This window comes from Vanessa atalanta, chromosome 10 (genome assembly GCF_905147765.1).
Source record: "Vanessa atalanta chromosome 10, ilVanAtal1.2, whole genome shotgun sequence".
Taxonomy (NCBI): domain Eukaryota; kingdom Metazoa; phylum Arthropoda; class Insecta; order Lepidoptera; family Nymphalidae; genus Vanessa; species Vanessa atalanta.
This window is the reverse complement of record NC_061880.1, coordinates 6995936-7012278: the sequence shown is the minus strand read 5'-3', so window position 1 is coordinate 7012278 and position 16343 is coordinate 6995936. Positions and strand designations below refer to the sequence as shown.

The 16343-nt window shown below is 29.5% G+C and overlaps 2 protein-coding genes across 9 annotated transcripts; one reads left to right on the top strand and one right to left on the bottom strand.

The window, feature by feature from the left end:
* Window positions 1-310: 310 nt before the first annotated feature.
* LOC125066867 (protein FRG1 homolog) lies at window positions 311-5821 on the top strand. Of its 3 annotated transcripts, XM_047675167.1 has the most exons (6): window positions 311-408; window positions 481-544; window positions 931-1301; window positions 1925-2114; window positions 2383-2522; window positions 5734-5821. In XM_047675167.1, the coding sequence occupies exons 2-6, from the start codon at window positions 483-485 to the stop codon at window positions 5766-5768; spliced, it is 798 nt and encodes a 265-aa protein (XP_047531123.1). In that variant the 5' UTR covers window positions 311-408; window positions 481-482; the 3' UTR covers window positions 5769-5821. The 3 variants fall into 3 exon arrangements, with proteins under 3 accessions (XP_047531123.1, XP_047531122.1, XP_047531124.1); XM_047675166.1 differs by having other exon boundaries at window positions 324-544; XM_047675168.1 differs by lacking the exon at window positions 5734-5821 and having other exon boundaries at window positions 325-544; window positions 2383-2559.
* LOC125066868 (DCN1-like protein 5) lies at window positions 1992-10585 on the bottom strand. 6 transcript variants are annotated; one of them, XR_007119698.1, is made up of 10 exons: window positions 10331-10584; window positions 10129-10246; window positions 9225-9346; window positions 8492-8592; window positions 8250-8378; window positions 7286-7410; window positions 6991-7198; window positions 6121-6216; window positions 4904-4964; window positions 1992-2021 (listed from the first exon to the last, which is right to left on the bottom strand). XR_007119698.1 is itself a non-coding variant. In XM_047675170.1 (9 exons), exons 3-8 carry the CDS (start codon window positions 9332-9334, stop codon window positions 6140-6142), a joined length of 750 nt encoding a protein of 249 aa, XP_047531126.1. In that variant the 5' UTR covers window positions 9335-9346; window positions 10129-10246; window positions 10506-10585; the 3' UTR covers window positions 4372-4964; window positions 6121-6139. The 6 variants fall into 6 exon arrangements, 4 of the variants coding, with proteins under 4 accessions (XP_047531126.1, XP_047531125.1, XP_047531127.1 ...); XR_007119697.1 differs by lacking the exon at window positions 1992-2021 and adding an exon at window positions 3016-3882; XM_047675170.1 differs by lacking the exon at window positions 1992-2021 and having other exon boundaries at window positions 4372-4964; window positions 10506-10585.
* Between the last annotated feature and the right edge of the window lie 5758 nt (window positions 10586-16343).

Genomic DNA, 16343 nt, shown 5'->3' with positions numbered 1-16343 from the left:
GATTTGCTAAACATGATGGGAAGTAAATTAAGATGAATTGTTTTTAAAGTGATTATTCTTTTTTATTACACTGTTAATTATTTACAAAAGTGAAAAACAACTACATTTATTAAGCATTTATGAAGATTAAAGAATCATAAATAATTTTGGCGTTTGACCTTATATTTAAGATTAAGAAACAATAACTTATTTCCAGCTTTATTGATGAACAGCGGTTTTGTTTGAAGTGCAACTGCATTGAAATAAACCCTTCCTCGTTACTATCTGTGAAATTCTATACTACATTTAAATACATTCTGCTGACAGTTGTCAAGCTAATTTCAAATGTCAATTGTACAGTGTCAACTGTTAGTATTTCACTAAAATATCATAAGTATATACGCCAAAAAAAGAAAGAAAAATATATAAATATTTTATCTTAATTTTTTTGAGACCATAAATTACTATTATTTCTAATTTCAACATTGTAATATAATATAAATATGACTGATGAATACGCGGCTGTTAAACGTGGAAAGCTAATTCTTAAAGGGGACAAACCGAAGTAAGTATTTATTTGGAATGATAAACTTCTTTAGATAAATCTTAGCTGTGTTTGTGTTGTTTGCATAAAAGATGTTTCTGAGACCTTCTGGGCGCCTTACCGATGGACTTGATTTGACCAGCACCCCTCAACATGAGGCCGTTTTTTTTTTGCAATCCATGCATTTTATAATATAGATTAAGACAGGCCTGAAATACTTAACATAGTTTGTTGTTTTTTAGTTTCAATCTGGTCTGATCACACTAATTAAAAATAATCATTTTAGTATTGCTGTAATAAATAACTTGTTTTTGGGCGAAACTAAGTACCTATTATTGGAAACAATCTATTCGAATAATTTAAAAATACGCTTTTTCTTAATCTCATTAATATAATAAAATTTACAGAGCAAAGAAACGGAAACATAAGAAAAAGGAAAAATCAGAAGGTGATCGAATTGATGAAGACTCTGTAAAACATGCTGGATGGTGGAAGGTTGAGAAAATTGATGACATTTCTGGATCAATTGCTATTGAGTTTGGAAACAATTCCTATGTATCAGCATTAGATAATGGACTCTTTACGATAGGAGCCCCTCACGGCGACGGCGAAGGACCATCACCAGAAGAAATATTCACAGCTTTCCCAGCTGGTGAAAATAAGTTTGCACTGAAATCAGGATATGGGAAATATCTTGGTGTATCAAAAGTGGGTGTTGTTATAGGACGGTCAGATGCAGTTGGCCCAATGGAACAATGGGAGCCAGTTTGGCAAGATGGCAAGTTAATTTTCATTCTTTTAGCTTTTATTATAACAAATAACTTTCATAATTATATCTAGAGATAATATTGTAAAAAAAACAAGGACTTTAAGGATTTTTTAAAAAACAAAAAATTGTTTCTGTTTTTGAAATATTCATGTGTTGCCATATTTATTTTCAATTATTTATGTATTGCCAATTTCACTTTGTGGAATTACAAAAATTTATATTCCTATTGCGGAGAAATTTATATTAAGGCACTAAGATCGTTTAAATTTTAAAGCTTGATCCCAACTTGGTGCATCATTATAATTAGTTATAATAGAAACTAATATTTTATTAAACATAATACAATATTTAAAAGAAATTTGACTATTTTTATTGCTTATAAATAATATATCTTATGAGTTCCCTACCAGAATTATTATAAAATGACTCCAATTGTTTCTATGTGAAGTATCTTTAACAAAAAATTTTAATTTTAAATTTGACATGATAAACAAATGTTCTGCTTTTTTTATTGTCAAAATGTTTTAAATAAAATACTATAACTACAATTTTATTTTATATAAAATATTGCCTCATAACTGTAAAAGTATTCTTTACAATACACATATTGAGTAAAATAAATAAAATTTCAGGTAAAACAGCCATCCTTAGTTCACTAAATAAGTTTATGTCAGTTGATGAAGATGATTCAGTAGTTGCTCAGAGTCTTACTGCAAATGAGAGTGTTATCTGTAATATACGAAGTAATAAAAGCCGTGAGACCAGCAAGTCTGTGGTAGTTGAGGAAGAGGGGGATCTCAATGAAGTAGAAGTCAATTATGTGTAAGTAAAATATAATGATACTTGATAGTGTGTTATGGAACAAATTTTTGAATGAAATGAAATGAAACTTTGAAAAGGCACAAATTATTGGAGACAAAATTTTCTTATTCTCCTAATAATATTATTATATAATAACATCATATTATCTGTTCTAATAATTTATCCTAATAATTCGTGAAGTTACCTATTTATAACTTTATTATTTGGTCAGTCTTTGTATCAATGTAATATCAGAATTCAAAACATTGTTATTTTTCTTTTTCTATAGAAAAAAGTTCCAGAAATTCCAAGACAAAAAATTACGGCTCAATGATGGTGGTATTGTTGAACTGAAACGTGCTAAAACTGAGGGCAATCTCCATGAAACACTTTTGGATCGTAGAAGTAAAATGAAAGCCGATAGATATTGTAAATAGTTTAATATAAAGATATCTTTTATTTGCTATTTTCTTTAATTTTTAATTATCACCTTTATTATTTAAGTAAGTAAATATTATCAAATGTTGATGTATGTTATCTACGTCGTAACAAACACTTTAGTAAACATCTATAACTGAGTCAGCACTCAGTTTTTGTAAGTCCAAAGTCCGGAATTTTAGTATAGAGTATGTCAGCCCCATCTTCCATATGGAAAATGGTGAATAAACCCTAATGTTTTACTTCAGTTTGTGTTTTTGTGATAATATGTGAAGACTTGATTGGTTTTTATGTCTTAAATATTTTGAGTATTCATTTTATGATGACCATATTTGTCTTCTTCAACAATAATAAATAAACTCACCATTAGCAACCAGCTGTAAGTCTGTCAAATTATTGCCAAGCTGCTTACACACTGCCAACCCCAAATAAATGTCAAATGGTAACACAAATATGATGTAGGTAAAATTGATTAAAAGACACATAATTTTTGAATGATTTATTTCTCTTGCAATGACATTCGGTACAAGGGGCCTAAACGTTTGAGATAATTTTTGTATACACCGCTTTCTTACAGAAACACCGTATTCGTTACAATCATAGAGAATTTGAAAAATACTACCTACATGTCTTATAAAAAAACCATATCTACACCTAAACCTAAAGTATTAGACTAGATGTTCTAGTCCATCGGAACTTGATTCAGAGCATTGTTTTATCTTTGAATAGTTCAAAAGCCTGTTATATCGCTTAAATTAATTAAACACTAGAATGAGTACAATTTCCTATACTTAATTTGGGGCTGAAATAACAGAATCGTAACTTAACGCCTTATAAGGATGGCGCTAAAATTTTTTTACATATAAATTAAACTGTCGCTTATAAAACAGGCTTGCGAACTAGACGAAATACAAAAATGCAAATTAGTCTCCGAAGTAAGCGACACTTAAAAGTAGAAAGCTTTCAGTCGAGTTCATATCGATCACATATCGATTACCTACAATTAATATTTTAATTATACTGGCATTTAGTCTTTGACAACTTGACTTGTAACATTTATCCCATATACTATATTTTAATTGGAATGAGGTGAGAATTTATTATTGCTTGTATATATAAAACTATTATTATTACACTTTCAGATTATGTCTGTTTATTCATTATAAAAATATTAAGGCGTGTTTTGGGGGTATTTACAAGACAAGTTGACAAAATAATATAATTGGGCACTATGTGGACCAGTGCGCGTCGAGACTTGGCATAATGCAAAATTATCAAGGTCCAACCATTCTTCCTTCATAAGTTAGAATTCATAGCAGTATAATATATCTCTGATCTTCTCAAAGTATATCTGTAATTGTTTAATTCGATAGATTCAATGATTCGAGTATGAAATTGCAGAAAATTAAAAACTAGCATCAGTTAACATAGATTATAAATGGGGGGATAAATATTTTTTTATAATTTCTATTGCCTAATTTTGAGGATGGTTATACGTATAAGGATGGGACCACACATTTTTATTATTGGCTTTATTTATGTATATTAAGTACTACAACCCCCTTTATCTACCACATAGTTGGCCTACAATCAAAGTTAACATATTTGTTCAGGTTGTCATAGTACTCAATATAATATTTAGACATAATCAAAATTATTAAAATATTAACATACAATATTATATTTTTCTCATAAATTTGCAATTTTGTTCATCTACATACATCAAAAGTTTTTTTTTACAAACTTTTCGAAATCGATAGGATACTTTTTTTTAAAACAGCCTAATTGTACCTAATTTTGGTAAATCAGTTTTAAAAAAAACATAGACTTGCCACTTAATAAAATTATACTCATTAATGCTTGTACTATTTCTTTATTGAAATAACATAACTGATTCGGTGGGCGTTAAAATTTAAATAAATTATCTTATACAAATATTGTCTCAACAGATATCAAATATATTTCAGAGTATTTGAGATTGCATACAATTTAAATGATACCGATACATTAAAATATTGGAATACAATGGTGTGTATTAAGCAAATTATCTCTGAATCCGACGAATTACACTAAAATGAAAAACACATTTTCTGATATTATCGTAAATAATGAAAGTTTTTCATAATATGACATAGCTTAATATATGCAACTATACACATATGAAAGTTTATAGCAACGAACTGTACACAATGAAATACAAAACATAACTGCAAAAAAAAAATACATGCACATGTCAAAACTTTTATACACAAAAGCTCATGTGTAATTCATTAGATTCAGATTGAATAAAGCGTGAATGAACGCTGAAATCATAATATACATAAATACAAATAAAATGAATCGTAACATTAATAATATACATGAGGACTTACAATTAAAGTGTAACGTGGCCACGTCGCCGGTCGAGCCGCCGGCAGACCGACCCTTGTGAGGCTGATGACAAATTGAACATATTTATCAGTAAGATTTGTGACCATTTACATTTATTAGTTATTGTTGGCAAAAGTTACATAGACGATTTATAATAACAAAACACCATTTAAATTTAAGGATTTTGTTATTACTCTTTTTGATTATCGTAGGACTATGGATTGTAAAGTTAAGGGGGAATATCTTATATGAGTCTTCATCTACAATACTATCCACAGAAATTAATAAATATTCCATAAATTGCCAGAATCCGGTTATTGTAAATAAAAGGGCATGCGATATAACTGAAATTAGCATTTAAGTGTCCAGCGTTACCAGAATGCCTGATTTTCTCTTTCTAATTCCTTTTTACTCTACTTAGTATAAGCGCGTGCTTTTAAATTTCACCTTGTATGGATACATTATACACAAGGTATAACCTATACACTCCTAGCTAGGCCTGTGTTGAATGATGAAGATGTTTCAAAAACATATGGAGTCCCATTCAGGCCTAAATGATAAAAATTAAAGAAAAAATAACCTGTTATATATTTGTTAGAATCATATTGATTATGAATTTAATAAAAATGTTAATTTAAATTTGACGTCTCGTATTGGTTTTCTTAGAGATTCACTGTTTTTAATAGGTCAATCTAGTTAATTATCATATAAATTTAACATAGATTAAATAATCATGTTAAATATATTTACTCAGATTTAATAAAAATAATTGATCAATTTTAGACTTATTTTCCTTCTAATTATAATAACTAATTATAATTGTTTTTTTCAGACTTTCAGGGATTAGTCTTGTTCCTTGAGGTGTAATGTACACCACATTGGACATGATCTGGCTTGATTTGAAATAACTTTAAGCTAAGATGTACCTACAGCAACAGTGTATGGGGTAAGGATCGGACCTGTAAATTTCACATAGCTAGCTCAGCTTATTATGCAAAGTTCCATATAGTGCATAAGCCGTAGTATGATTACTGCAGTTTTGAGGCTTCATAGTTTTATATTAATTGTACTAAGTTTTCGATCCCATAATATCTTTATCATATTATAACATTGTTCTATGTTGGTAATACTATATCTGTAATATGGCTATATTCAAACAATAATAATTTCACAGATAAAACTCATAATAGTCACAAATATCTAAATAAACATCATTTACCTTTGACAGGTGGACAGTCTCAGCTGGCCAGCATTGAGGAATCCCCACCTCGCTCAGCTCGTAGCCATTCTACAAATTCGTCTAACATTACTGGCCCTGTAACAAAAAATATAAAATCCTTTTAAATTTGAATTTGATTAGAAATGTTAATTATTATCTTATAAAATGTTACTAATAATAAAGATAAGTCAAATGTCCAAGTTCTTTAAAAATGTTATCAATCCTGAGAGCAAAAATGATGAAATGGAGAAAATTTACTAAACATTTGGGGTGTACTTATTGCAATAATATTATTTGCTAAATCCACTAATCTATCAGCAATTTCCGAAAAATTTGGCAATTCGTACTATATCACACATTATATTATTATTATATCATTATACTAAAGTAACACCGCCGTAATACAGAAAAAGGAATGTAATGTTACTTGTTTAAGAGGGTTTTGGGTCGAATTTTAGATGGCGGAAGACATTCTTCATACATGTCACGACCATGCCTCTATCTAATTATATAAATTATAATAACCGCGCAAAGAAATGCATGACGAACATGATATCTTCTGTGTTCTATGGTTCAAGTATAGCGTATCCTGTGTTGCTGATATTTATAATTTTTTTTTTTATTATATTCCAAATTCTTTCAAGTGAACAAATGAAAAACAACTAAGCTCAAAGTATATGAACAGATTTAGTAACTTGTTGTAGTGTGGTTTCGGTAGAATAGAACGAATGTTGTTGAACGGGTGTTGTTGAATGAACTGACTAATGTAATTTTTAGTAACCACATTCACAAATTGACCGAGTACAATAGAATTTTTTTTATTCCATGCAGTGTTAAAAGCCTCTGCACTCAAAATGGGAGTGAACTCACAGGCGCCGTCAGCGTCGTAGGTGGTGAGCTGCGCGTCGACGGTGCGGCTGAACTCGAGGATGTTGCACCACTGGTCGCGGTTGACGACGCGGTAGCGGCGCTCGCGCGACAGGAAGTCGCCCAGCGCCGCCCGCAGCGCCCAGCGCGGCAGCAGCACGCCCAGCAGCGCGCGCGCCGTGCTCGTGTCCAGCGAGCGCTGGTCCTTGTCCTGCGCCGGCCGACAGATCACGATGCAGTTTTGCAATACGGGAGGGCATCGTTCAATAACAATAGAATAGATAATATTTGTACTCACTCTCGCGAAATCATATGAATATCTGTACACTGCCTTAAATATATAGGGGTCATTGAGTAAACTGCGTAAATATTCTAATTTGTTTTGTAATTTGTGCACATTATCGCATTGAAGTTCTGTTAAACCTGAAAAGAAATTGAATACTTTCATTTAATTTAAACACTCATCTATGATGTTGCTTATGGCAGTAACAATATCTATTTATTAAATTTGCAAATGATATGAAATATAAAGTTTTCTTTGTTTTACATACATAAAACAATCAAATTGAATACAATATAAATATATAATATAGAAATGATACAGACTAAATATGTATTAAAAAATGGTATTGATAGTTGTTATATTTAGTCAGTAGTTTTGATTAGCCAGTCGACTGCATACACTTTTATAGTTATGGCCTTTAACATTATAAAATTTATTAGTACATATATTATTTATTGATTAAATTGAACTCAATTACATTACAACATCTGCTGAATGGCTTAAAATATTTTATGGTGCTTTATCTGATCCATGTAAAAATATCTTTGTATTGGATTATAACAAAATAAAAAACAATTTAAGTACTCAGTTTTATGATTAATTTAAACAGAATATAATGATTTCATTTACATTTCTTGGCAGTGGGCTTGTGTAAGCCTGTCCCATAGGTACCACCCGCTTGTCAGATATTCTACTGATGAACAGCATGTCTTAGTATTGTTAGAAGGGTGAGTGAGCCAGTGTAACTACAGGCGCAAGGGACATAATATTGTAGCTCCCAAGGTTGTTGGTGCATTTGGAATGTAAGAAAAATTTAATATTTCTTACTAAGCTAATGTCTATGAGTTGTGGTCACCATACCATCAGGTGGCCTATTTGTCCAGTGGATGCAATTATAATCAAATTAACCTATGTTCTAAATTTAATCTTTGTAAATTCAGTTGTTTTAATAACTTTATATAACAAAACAAAATCTAACCTTTTATCCATTCTTCTTGTGTAAAATAACCCATTTGTTTGGCACCCATTTTATATGCAATGACTAGCATCACAACATTCTCTGGATCAACACCGAGATCTTCACAAAACTTTTCCATGCCTTCTGGTCCTAAAAACAGTAAACAATTGTATTATATTATGTATATATTCATCATTTTAAACAATTTAAAAATGGAACTACATAACATAGCTACATATTAACATATAAATAAATGATCTCACCTAAAACATCTGGTTCTGAAACTGTTGTGTATTCTTTAAACCAAGTTAGGCATTTTTTTACACTGAAACTTGTGTCTTCTGATTTGGAATGTCTTCTGGAACTTCATTTACATAAAAAAATATACAAGTTCAATTATAGTCAGTTTCAAATTTGACAATTGTTAAATGAGTGTAATGCTAATATATTGAATAAAGGATTTTGATTTGAAGGTATTTTGAATTGACTTTATGTTGACTGGCATAAATAGTATAAAAATCCTACAAATATTGTATAGCTTTGTGCAAGACTAATTGAGTAGGTATATAATTAATTACTATATGCTCTGCTAGCAATGAATGAAAAAAAAAATGGCATGTATCTTCAATCTATTCCAGTTGAAGGACTGAAGGCAAACAAACCTTAGGATTACATATTCCTTTTGACAGATATATAGTGCACTACTAACAGTTTTTGATTAATATTTCTTTATTTATAATACAACACTATATTATTTAACTACTTATATCCATTTAAATTCTATTTCCAAAGTGCCAATAACATATTCATCGGAATTCCAAATGCCATTTTCTTCAAGCCTTGAATTAGATTACATTTACTTTTAACTTTATGTCAAATGTTGTTTATTTGGCTTTTGTCCTCTGATGGTTGGAATAGACTAGATTTGTTCGGAGAGTGAACAGAGACAGTTCTCAAATCTTATATTATTATTTAATGATAGAATGGTAATATTACCTAGTATTTCTGGAACGTTTGTGGTGATGGTGATCTTCAAGAGAGGTAGTGCCAGGCAATAGTTCTGCAGCGGGAGCGCCGCTGCGCGTGCGCTTGCTGCACCGCGGCATTGTTCTACCACCCTTTCAATAATAGAAGAATAATTTATAGTAATTATATTAAGGCTCATAATTATAAAAAGTTAGAATGTATTTAATCAAAACTGTATTATTTTAATTTGATTAACAATGTAAACAAAATGTAGTAATTCATATTATTATGCATAAGACTTATCTCTTATTGATCTATTTTGATGAAAATTATTAAATATAACAAAAACTTTGCCAAAAGATATCTAAGACATTTTTTTATGTAATGTAACATACTTCTTATTTTTATATTGCGAAGTGCATACTAGTGACATTATAATTGCTACATTGTTTCAGACACCAATTAATAGCCTACATTTATTATTAAATGCTGAGACTTCTTAATTGATAGAGAGAATTAATGTATATTTGCATAATCTATAGAAATCAAATGTTAATACTCATTCAATTAATGTATCCTAAATCATGTATTTTTTATATCTGCCCCTTCCCCATTTACACTACTTTTTTTACTTAGTACAACTTTTGCATGGTCAAATGTAAGAATTTATTAATATATTGTACTATACTATACCTGTAACATAATTGCTTTTATTTTACAGTTATAGCTCTCATATGTCTTAATTTTTGTTGAAATAGTGTTTTACATATCTGTAGGTTATATCGAGCATGAACTTAAGTTTAAATCTTAACACCTACGCGAGCAAAGTCACGGACAAGTATTAGTTATGATATTTTTTCAAATTCATCAAAAAATATTTGACAAAGAACTATTTGTAATCCAACAATGGTATATTTGTATGATTGATACTTACTATAGGTGGCAGATTCGTTATAAAACTAGAGAACTTGAAAGGATTTTCGTCTCCTATTTTGCGAATTTGCGGAGACAGCTTGACGAAAAAAATGTCTACTTGACAGGTCGATAATAACCTGAAATAAAAAATCAATGTGAGAAAAAAGGGAGACGAGAACAACATATATAACAATCACATTACAAGGGCATTAAACAAGTACCTGAGATTAATATAACAAAAATTTCATAAAAAAACAAGTAGCGAAGTGTTTTAAAATCATAAGCAGTATTGATGTCTTGGATATAATTCGATGATAACACTAATAATATCGAGATTATATGAAATAAAAAGATGTAACCGATATTTTTAGTGCCCTAATAACACATAAAACATACCGTTCATAACAAATAATAATATTTTTTACAAAATTAAAGTGCAAACACAGCGGCAGAGAGGAGAAAAACTCAAAACGAAACTTTATAGACAACAGATTATAACAAAATAAAACCCTCAGCTACGTTTTGATATTGCATAGGTATTGTGTTCTATGTACTTTTTGTATCAATAGTTTAAAATTAAACTTATATAGAAGCAAGTTTGTATTTTTTTATATTAAATTATCAAATACGCTTTATTGTGAAGTTTACTCAAATAAAATACATGTGATTTGATTTGATTTTATATGTACTTTATCAATCAATTCCAAAACATAAGCGTAGCGTGAATTTATGAAAGAAAAACAGATATTATAAGATTTTGAATGTTTTGAATGCTTTTTGGTGTGAATGAAGTGAGTGATATTCGTTATTATGGTGTAATGTTTTGGGCATAATACAGAATTACTTATATATGTTTGTGTTATGTGAAGCTTTTTAGCTTGGGATTTATTTCTTATTTTTTGTTTATTTTTAGTAAGTAAGTTTTAATAATTAATAAGTAAGTAACTTTTAAAACAACTGGTAAGTTATGAAGCGCTCGCCGCCAGATTTTTTTTAACCTATATATAGGTAAATATTGTAAATATCGAAATAGCAATTAGCAGTGGCCCGGTCTCACGGTCAAGAATATTTTAGGTGGACATCTTCTTTATGTATAACAAAAATCTCATGGGAGTTGCAATTAAGAAAAACCACAATTGTCTCGATCTCTTGCATGAAGTTTCCGCCATATGGCATGTAAGTTCCATTGAAGCCAACTCCATCATTTCCAAGACTATTTGATGCTCAATTTCCAAGCTTTACTAACTTTCCAAAATGATGTAAATTATTCAATTTATATATTTTTTTCATTTTCCTTAAAATATAATACAAAATAAAATATTAATATAAAATATATTTTATTTCATTAAACCATAAACGTTAATAATAGTGGAATGTATACTGAAATAATAGTCGTTCAGTATATTTGTTAATAAAAGTATATTTATATGAAAAATGTATGTGAAGTTAAAATCAAACTCTTGCTCTTATTTTTACATACATACAGTGCTGTTGGGTAGTCCCAGAAACTATATATTTTATTGTCAGTGGGTAGTGACGTAAGTCAACATAAGTTGACAAAAAAGGTTGGCTTTCGACGTGCGAAATCCTTTACAAAATTTTTATATGCATACAATTGTGTAAGCCCGTTACAATTGCTGACATAGTTACCGTAGCCTGACTACGGTAGCTATGGTTTATGGTTACGGTAGTTTTGGTTTCCGAAGAGGACACTTAGTTTACACTTTATGTACTGTATACTATACGTAAAATGTTACAAATCATATTATTGTTGCTGGGCTTGCATGATCACAAAATGCGGACTTGTACTGTCTACAATTTGTATATTTAGTCTCAAAGCTCTTTGGCGCTAGCCAAGCGAATACATTATTATCTCTTGACAAGTTAGTAGAAATTTATATATTTTTATAAATAAAAATCGACAGGAACCGTTACCGTTAATTAATATTGCTTAGAAAAATATGTTCATTTTCAATTAATTCCTTGCCCTAGGATAAATGATAAATTAATTGTTAAACTCGTTTCTATAGCAGTATGATGATTAAACATATTGTTTTTTATTGAAATTGTGGGTATTTTCAAACCAATGCAATCCTACACTTTAGTGTATTTATACAAAACGACTCGGCTTAAATGAAAAAAAGTTTAAAGTCCTATTTATTTTATACTGATACTGGAAACAACTTAGAAAATTCGAAAACATCCCAAATGTTTTCGGGTTCCAAGTTGTTTCCGGTTTCAGTTCAGAACCTTTTTAATATATTTCAGTTGAAAGTTCTTTATGATTTTTTGATACTATATCCTGTCCCATTTCATAAAATTGGTTACAATTTAAAGCAATAATTCCCCCCTTTTAAGTATTAATCGAGATTAGTGTCACTATAATTCGTCTTACAATTTTATTTTTTTTGTTTTCCAATAAGTATTGAGAGTTCGTCTAATAACCAAGGTGCCGTAAGTTACGATGTTTCGAAAAAAAAAACGATATCTTTAGAAGTTCAAAAGGCAAGGGACAACCAGGAAAAGAAGTAAAATATGCAAATTACAGGATTCAGTAAATTCCACGTTATTAAGATTTTTTTGGTGTCGAATTTCATGATGCGAAAATAAATGTCACAGCACGAGTTGCCAGGGCGCAATCGTAATATGTTTAGTCGAACTGGTCAGATATATTAAGGGATCAAAACAATTTACTGCACAAAGCGTTTGGTAGTAAAAAAAATACTAAAAATAATAATTTTTCGCTAGTGAAGTTTAAAGTAAAGTGAGACGTGTGCTATACTTATCTCATGAGACTAATACCGTAATTTTTTAATTTTTTAACAAAGTACTTTGTATTTTCTGTATAATAATGATATTATGCTTTATTAATTTTAACAAATAAATTAGAATTGTAGGAATTTTGCTTTCATTGTATATTAATTATAAGTTAAATTTATAATTTAACTTATAATTAATTATACAGAAACTAATTATATCTACAGAAATCAAGAAAACTGAGATCTTTAGAAATGTAATTAAATCTTTGGAAATCAACAAAAATACTTAATAATAAATAATTTTAGAAATAAAAAAAAAACTCTTCTAATGCCCAGTGACGGAAAATATTCATTCGATACTTGCTATGTTTTTGTTTGAAAGAAGCCTCAAGCCACTTGGAGTAAGCTCCAATCAAAATACAATTTATTTTTTTCGTGATATAACAGCACTGAAAAGATTTTGAAGAATGATCACGTACTTTTTCGGGTACACTTTTCGCTGAATACCTGAACAGTGACAAATTTAATATTGATTAACTATTTATAATAAAAAATATTTTATAGCAAAACTATTTGATTCTTCTATAATAAAATATAAAATTAAACTCTACTAATTAAATAATACTCTTCGTTCTTTTCACCCACATTTCTTTTTCAGTTTTCTGGATTTCTCCTTTGTTTCCAAGCAAGTCGCTTATTTTCTGGTGTCATTTGACGATTCGTCTTATTGCATAGAAACTTAAAAATCTTTTAAAAAGTGACTACAATACTCAAAGCAATCACTTGAATTCACAGTTAAACCCACTGCAAATATGTGCTCGTGATTGGCTGGAACATTGAGATTTTTGAAAATAATTTCCGAAAGATGGCTGTTTTTGTTTCTGTAGCTTAAGTTTGGATACGATTTACAAGTAAAATATCCGTTTCTCATCACTAACGAGAACTAGAATAGCTTATCTATGACGTTATATAAATAATTTAATTTTTCTGAAAAAGGTTGATTCTATTTAACTCACCTATAAGTTAATACTTCTTTAACTTCCCTATTAAAATTTAATAGCCGTAAAATATATTTATATTTTTACGTATACCGTAAAACAGGTCGTTAACATTTCGCAAAGTTAATTTGGATCAGGCAAACCCCAATGGCGTGCTCCAAAAATAAGTTTTAACATCCAATTAATATTTTAAATAATTATAATTTTATCATGAATTGCTTAACGGTATACGTGTCTGTAAAGGATTTGGAAGTCGAAGGAATTATGCGGGGAAAAGTTACCTGTGCATCTCTGTAGAGAGAGATTGGGTTATCTAGGATTCTTACTTACTAAAATCCATGCAATGGTCAGACATGGATCGGAGAGGATACTTTTGCATAACGCAATGGCTCTAGAAAATTGTAAACGGTAGTGAGAAATGTGCTATACTTAGCGACGAATATCTTAGTTTTTTAAATTAAAACAAATTACTTTGAATTTTCTTTTACTATATTCAGATTTAAAAGTATACATTTTGTGAAATTCACCTTATAGTATACCTAGTAATGCAAGAGCCTTGTGACTACAATCCACTTCTGGGTCAACCGAAACCCCTAAGATCGCTATCTCAGGCATCTACAGTCCTGGCGTTATGGGCTATCTTGATAGGCCCAGACAAAGTCTTGGTCGAAAACTAATCGGTTTTCCGATCCTAATTCCAGTGGTGTTACATCGTAACATATGTATGTATAACGTCTTAAACAGTTGAAGTCAAGACTAGTAAAAATTGCAAAACCTAAAGCTAGTTTTTTTTTTTTTTTAATGTAGTATCTCAAAAGTGGTTTATTTTAAATTACAGTTAGCTCATTCACTTAAAATACGAGAGTTTTGGTAAAGAGTTTTGATGAAAATAGAAAAGATAGAAGAAACAGTCACTGTTACATTCTATACTTGAAATATAATATATATGACATAAATTCATGCTGAAATTTTAATAAAATGTTTCTACGCAGTTTCTAGGGTTTAATAAAACTAGCTTATAGTCGGCCCAAACAGTTTAATAAAAAAGCATTTAAAGAAGAGAATCAAAAGGAAAAAGAAGAAAGGTTACAATAAAAAATAAAGTGAACATGAACATTTTATAGAATAGTAGGTACGGATTAGTGCAATGGGATTAAAATTTTCATACCTTAAACTAAGCATATTCTTTTTAAGTAAAGAATGGTAGTAAGTACTTTTAAATTAATAATTTTCTTATTGTGCTCGTATACCATTCAGCTATGAAAACTTCAAATCGACGACGTATGTGTATATGACGTTTATGAATGCAACACATTTCAGTGAATATAACATCATTATATTATTAAGAATCATGTAATATTCATAAGTACAAAATCTTGCTGATATACTGTTTCAGTTTTAAAATGTACCTAATTATAAGATAATCTATCTCTCCTTGTAATAAATGGTCGGTTTAAAACAGCGACTGTCATTTATTACGTGAAATTGTTACGAAGTTTTAACGGGAGCTAATTTCCCATTTGGAACGTGTTCAGGTGATCTCGTCTAATGAAAAATGAAAAACATGTTGTATCCGCTTTATTACTTCAAATTAACTTAGGTTATGTTATGTCTTAAAGCTATTTGCGATATAAATAGTATGGAAGTTTTGTTATTGTTACTGTTATTATATATGGTGTCGTCAATCGGTCGTAGATCAATCAATTGGCCTTGATATTTAAAATACTGTTTGAGTAAGATTTATATTTGAATACAATTTTACATAAAGTAGATTGTATCCTTTTTATTAAAAGAAAGAATAAATGCCTAATACAATAGAATAAAATCAAAAGCGCGAATTGGAGGTGCCTACTCGTAGTAGTAATCATACTATCCAGTATCTAAAATATTTGGCTTCAGCCAATTGGCCACCTTATGTTACAATAATACATAACGCTTACAATATTACTTGGCTTAAGGAATGAAGTAAATATATTTTTTTAAATTCAATACATCATTTAACTTTTCAAGAGTATCCGCAAAAGGGGAGCCAACAATCTCTCGTCTCAGTGAGGTAATGCATTTAAATTAAACAATCTTTTGTTTTTATCCCCTCATAGCAGAAGATGTACAATTATGTTCAGTTGCACCTACTCATCTCGAATAATTGTATTAACTCTATTGATGATTGTGGGTGTTTTAATTTATAATATACGTACTATTATATAATAAAGTATTTTATGTATAGATTTAATCGATGTCAAAAAAAAACGAATATAAAACGAATATTCGTTATTTTTTTTTTAATTGCAGTCGAATAATCTATTTACATAGAATATTTTTATTTTTTAAATATAATTTTCATAAAAAAATTGTTTAGTTTAATCGAATTATATAGCAAGGAAAGCTTTACATACATTTGTTACAGCGTATTTTTAGATTATATTTCTAGTTAGTGTACTTGGACGTCGTTTGAAATATTTTCTTTGACTTAGCCT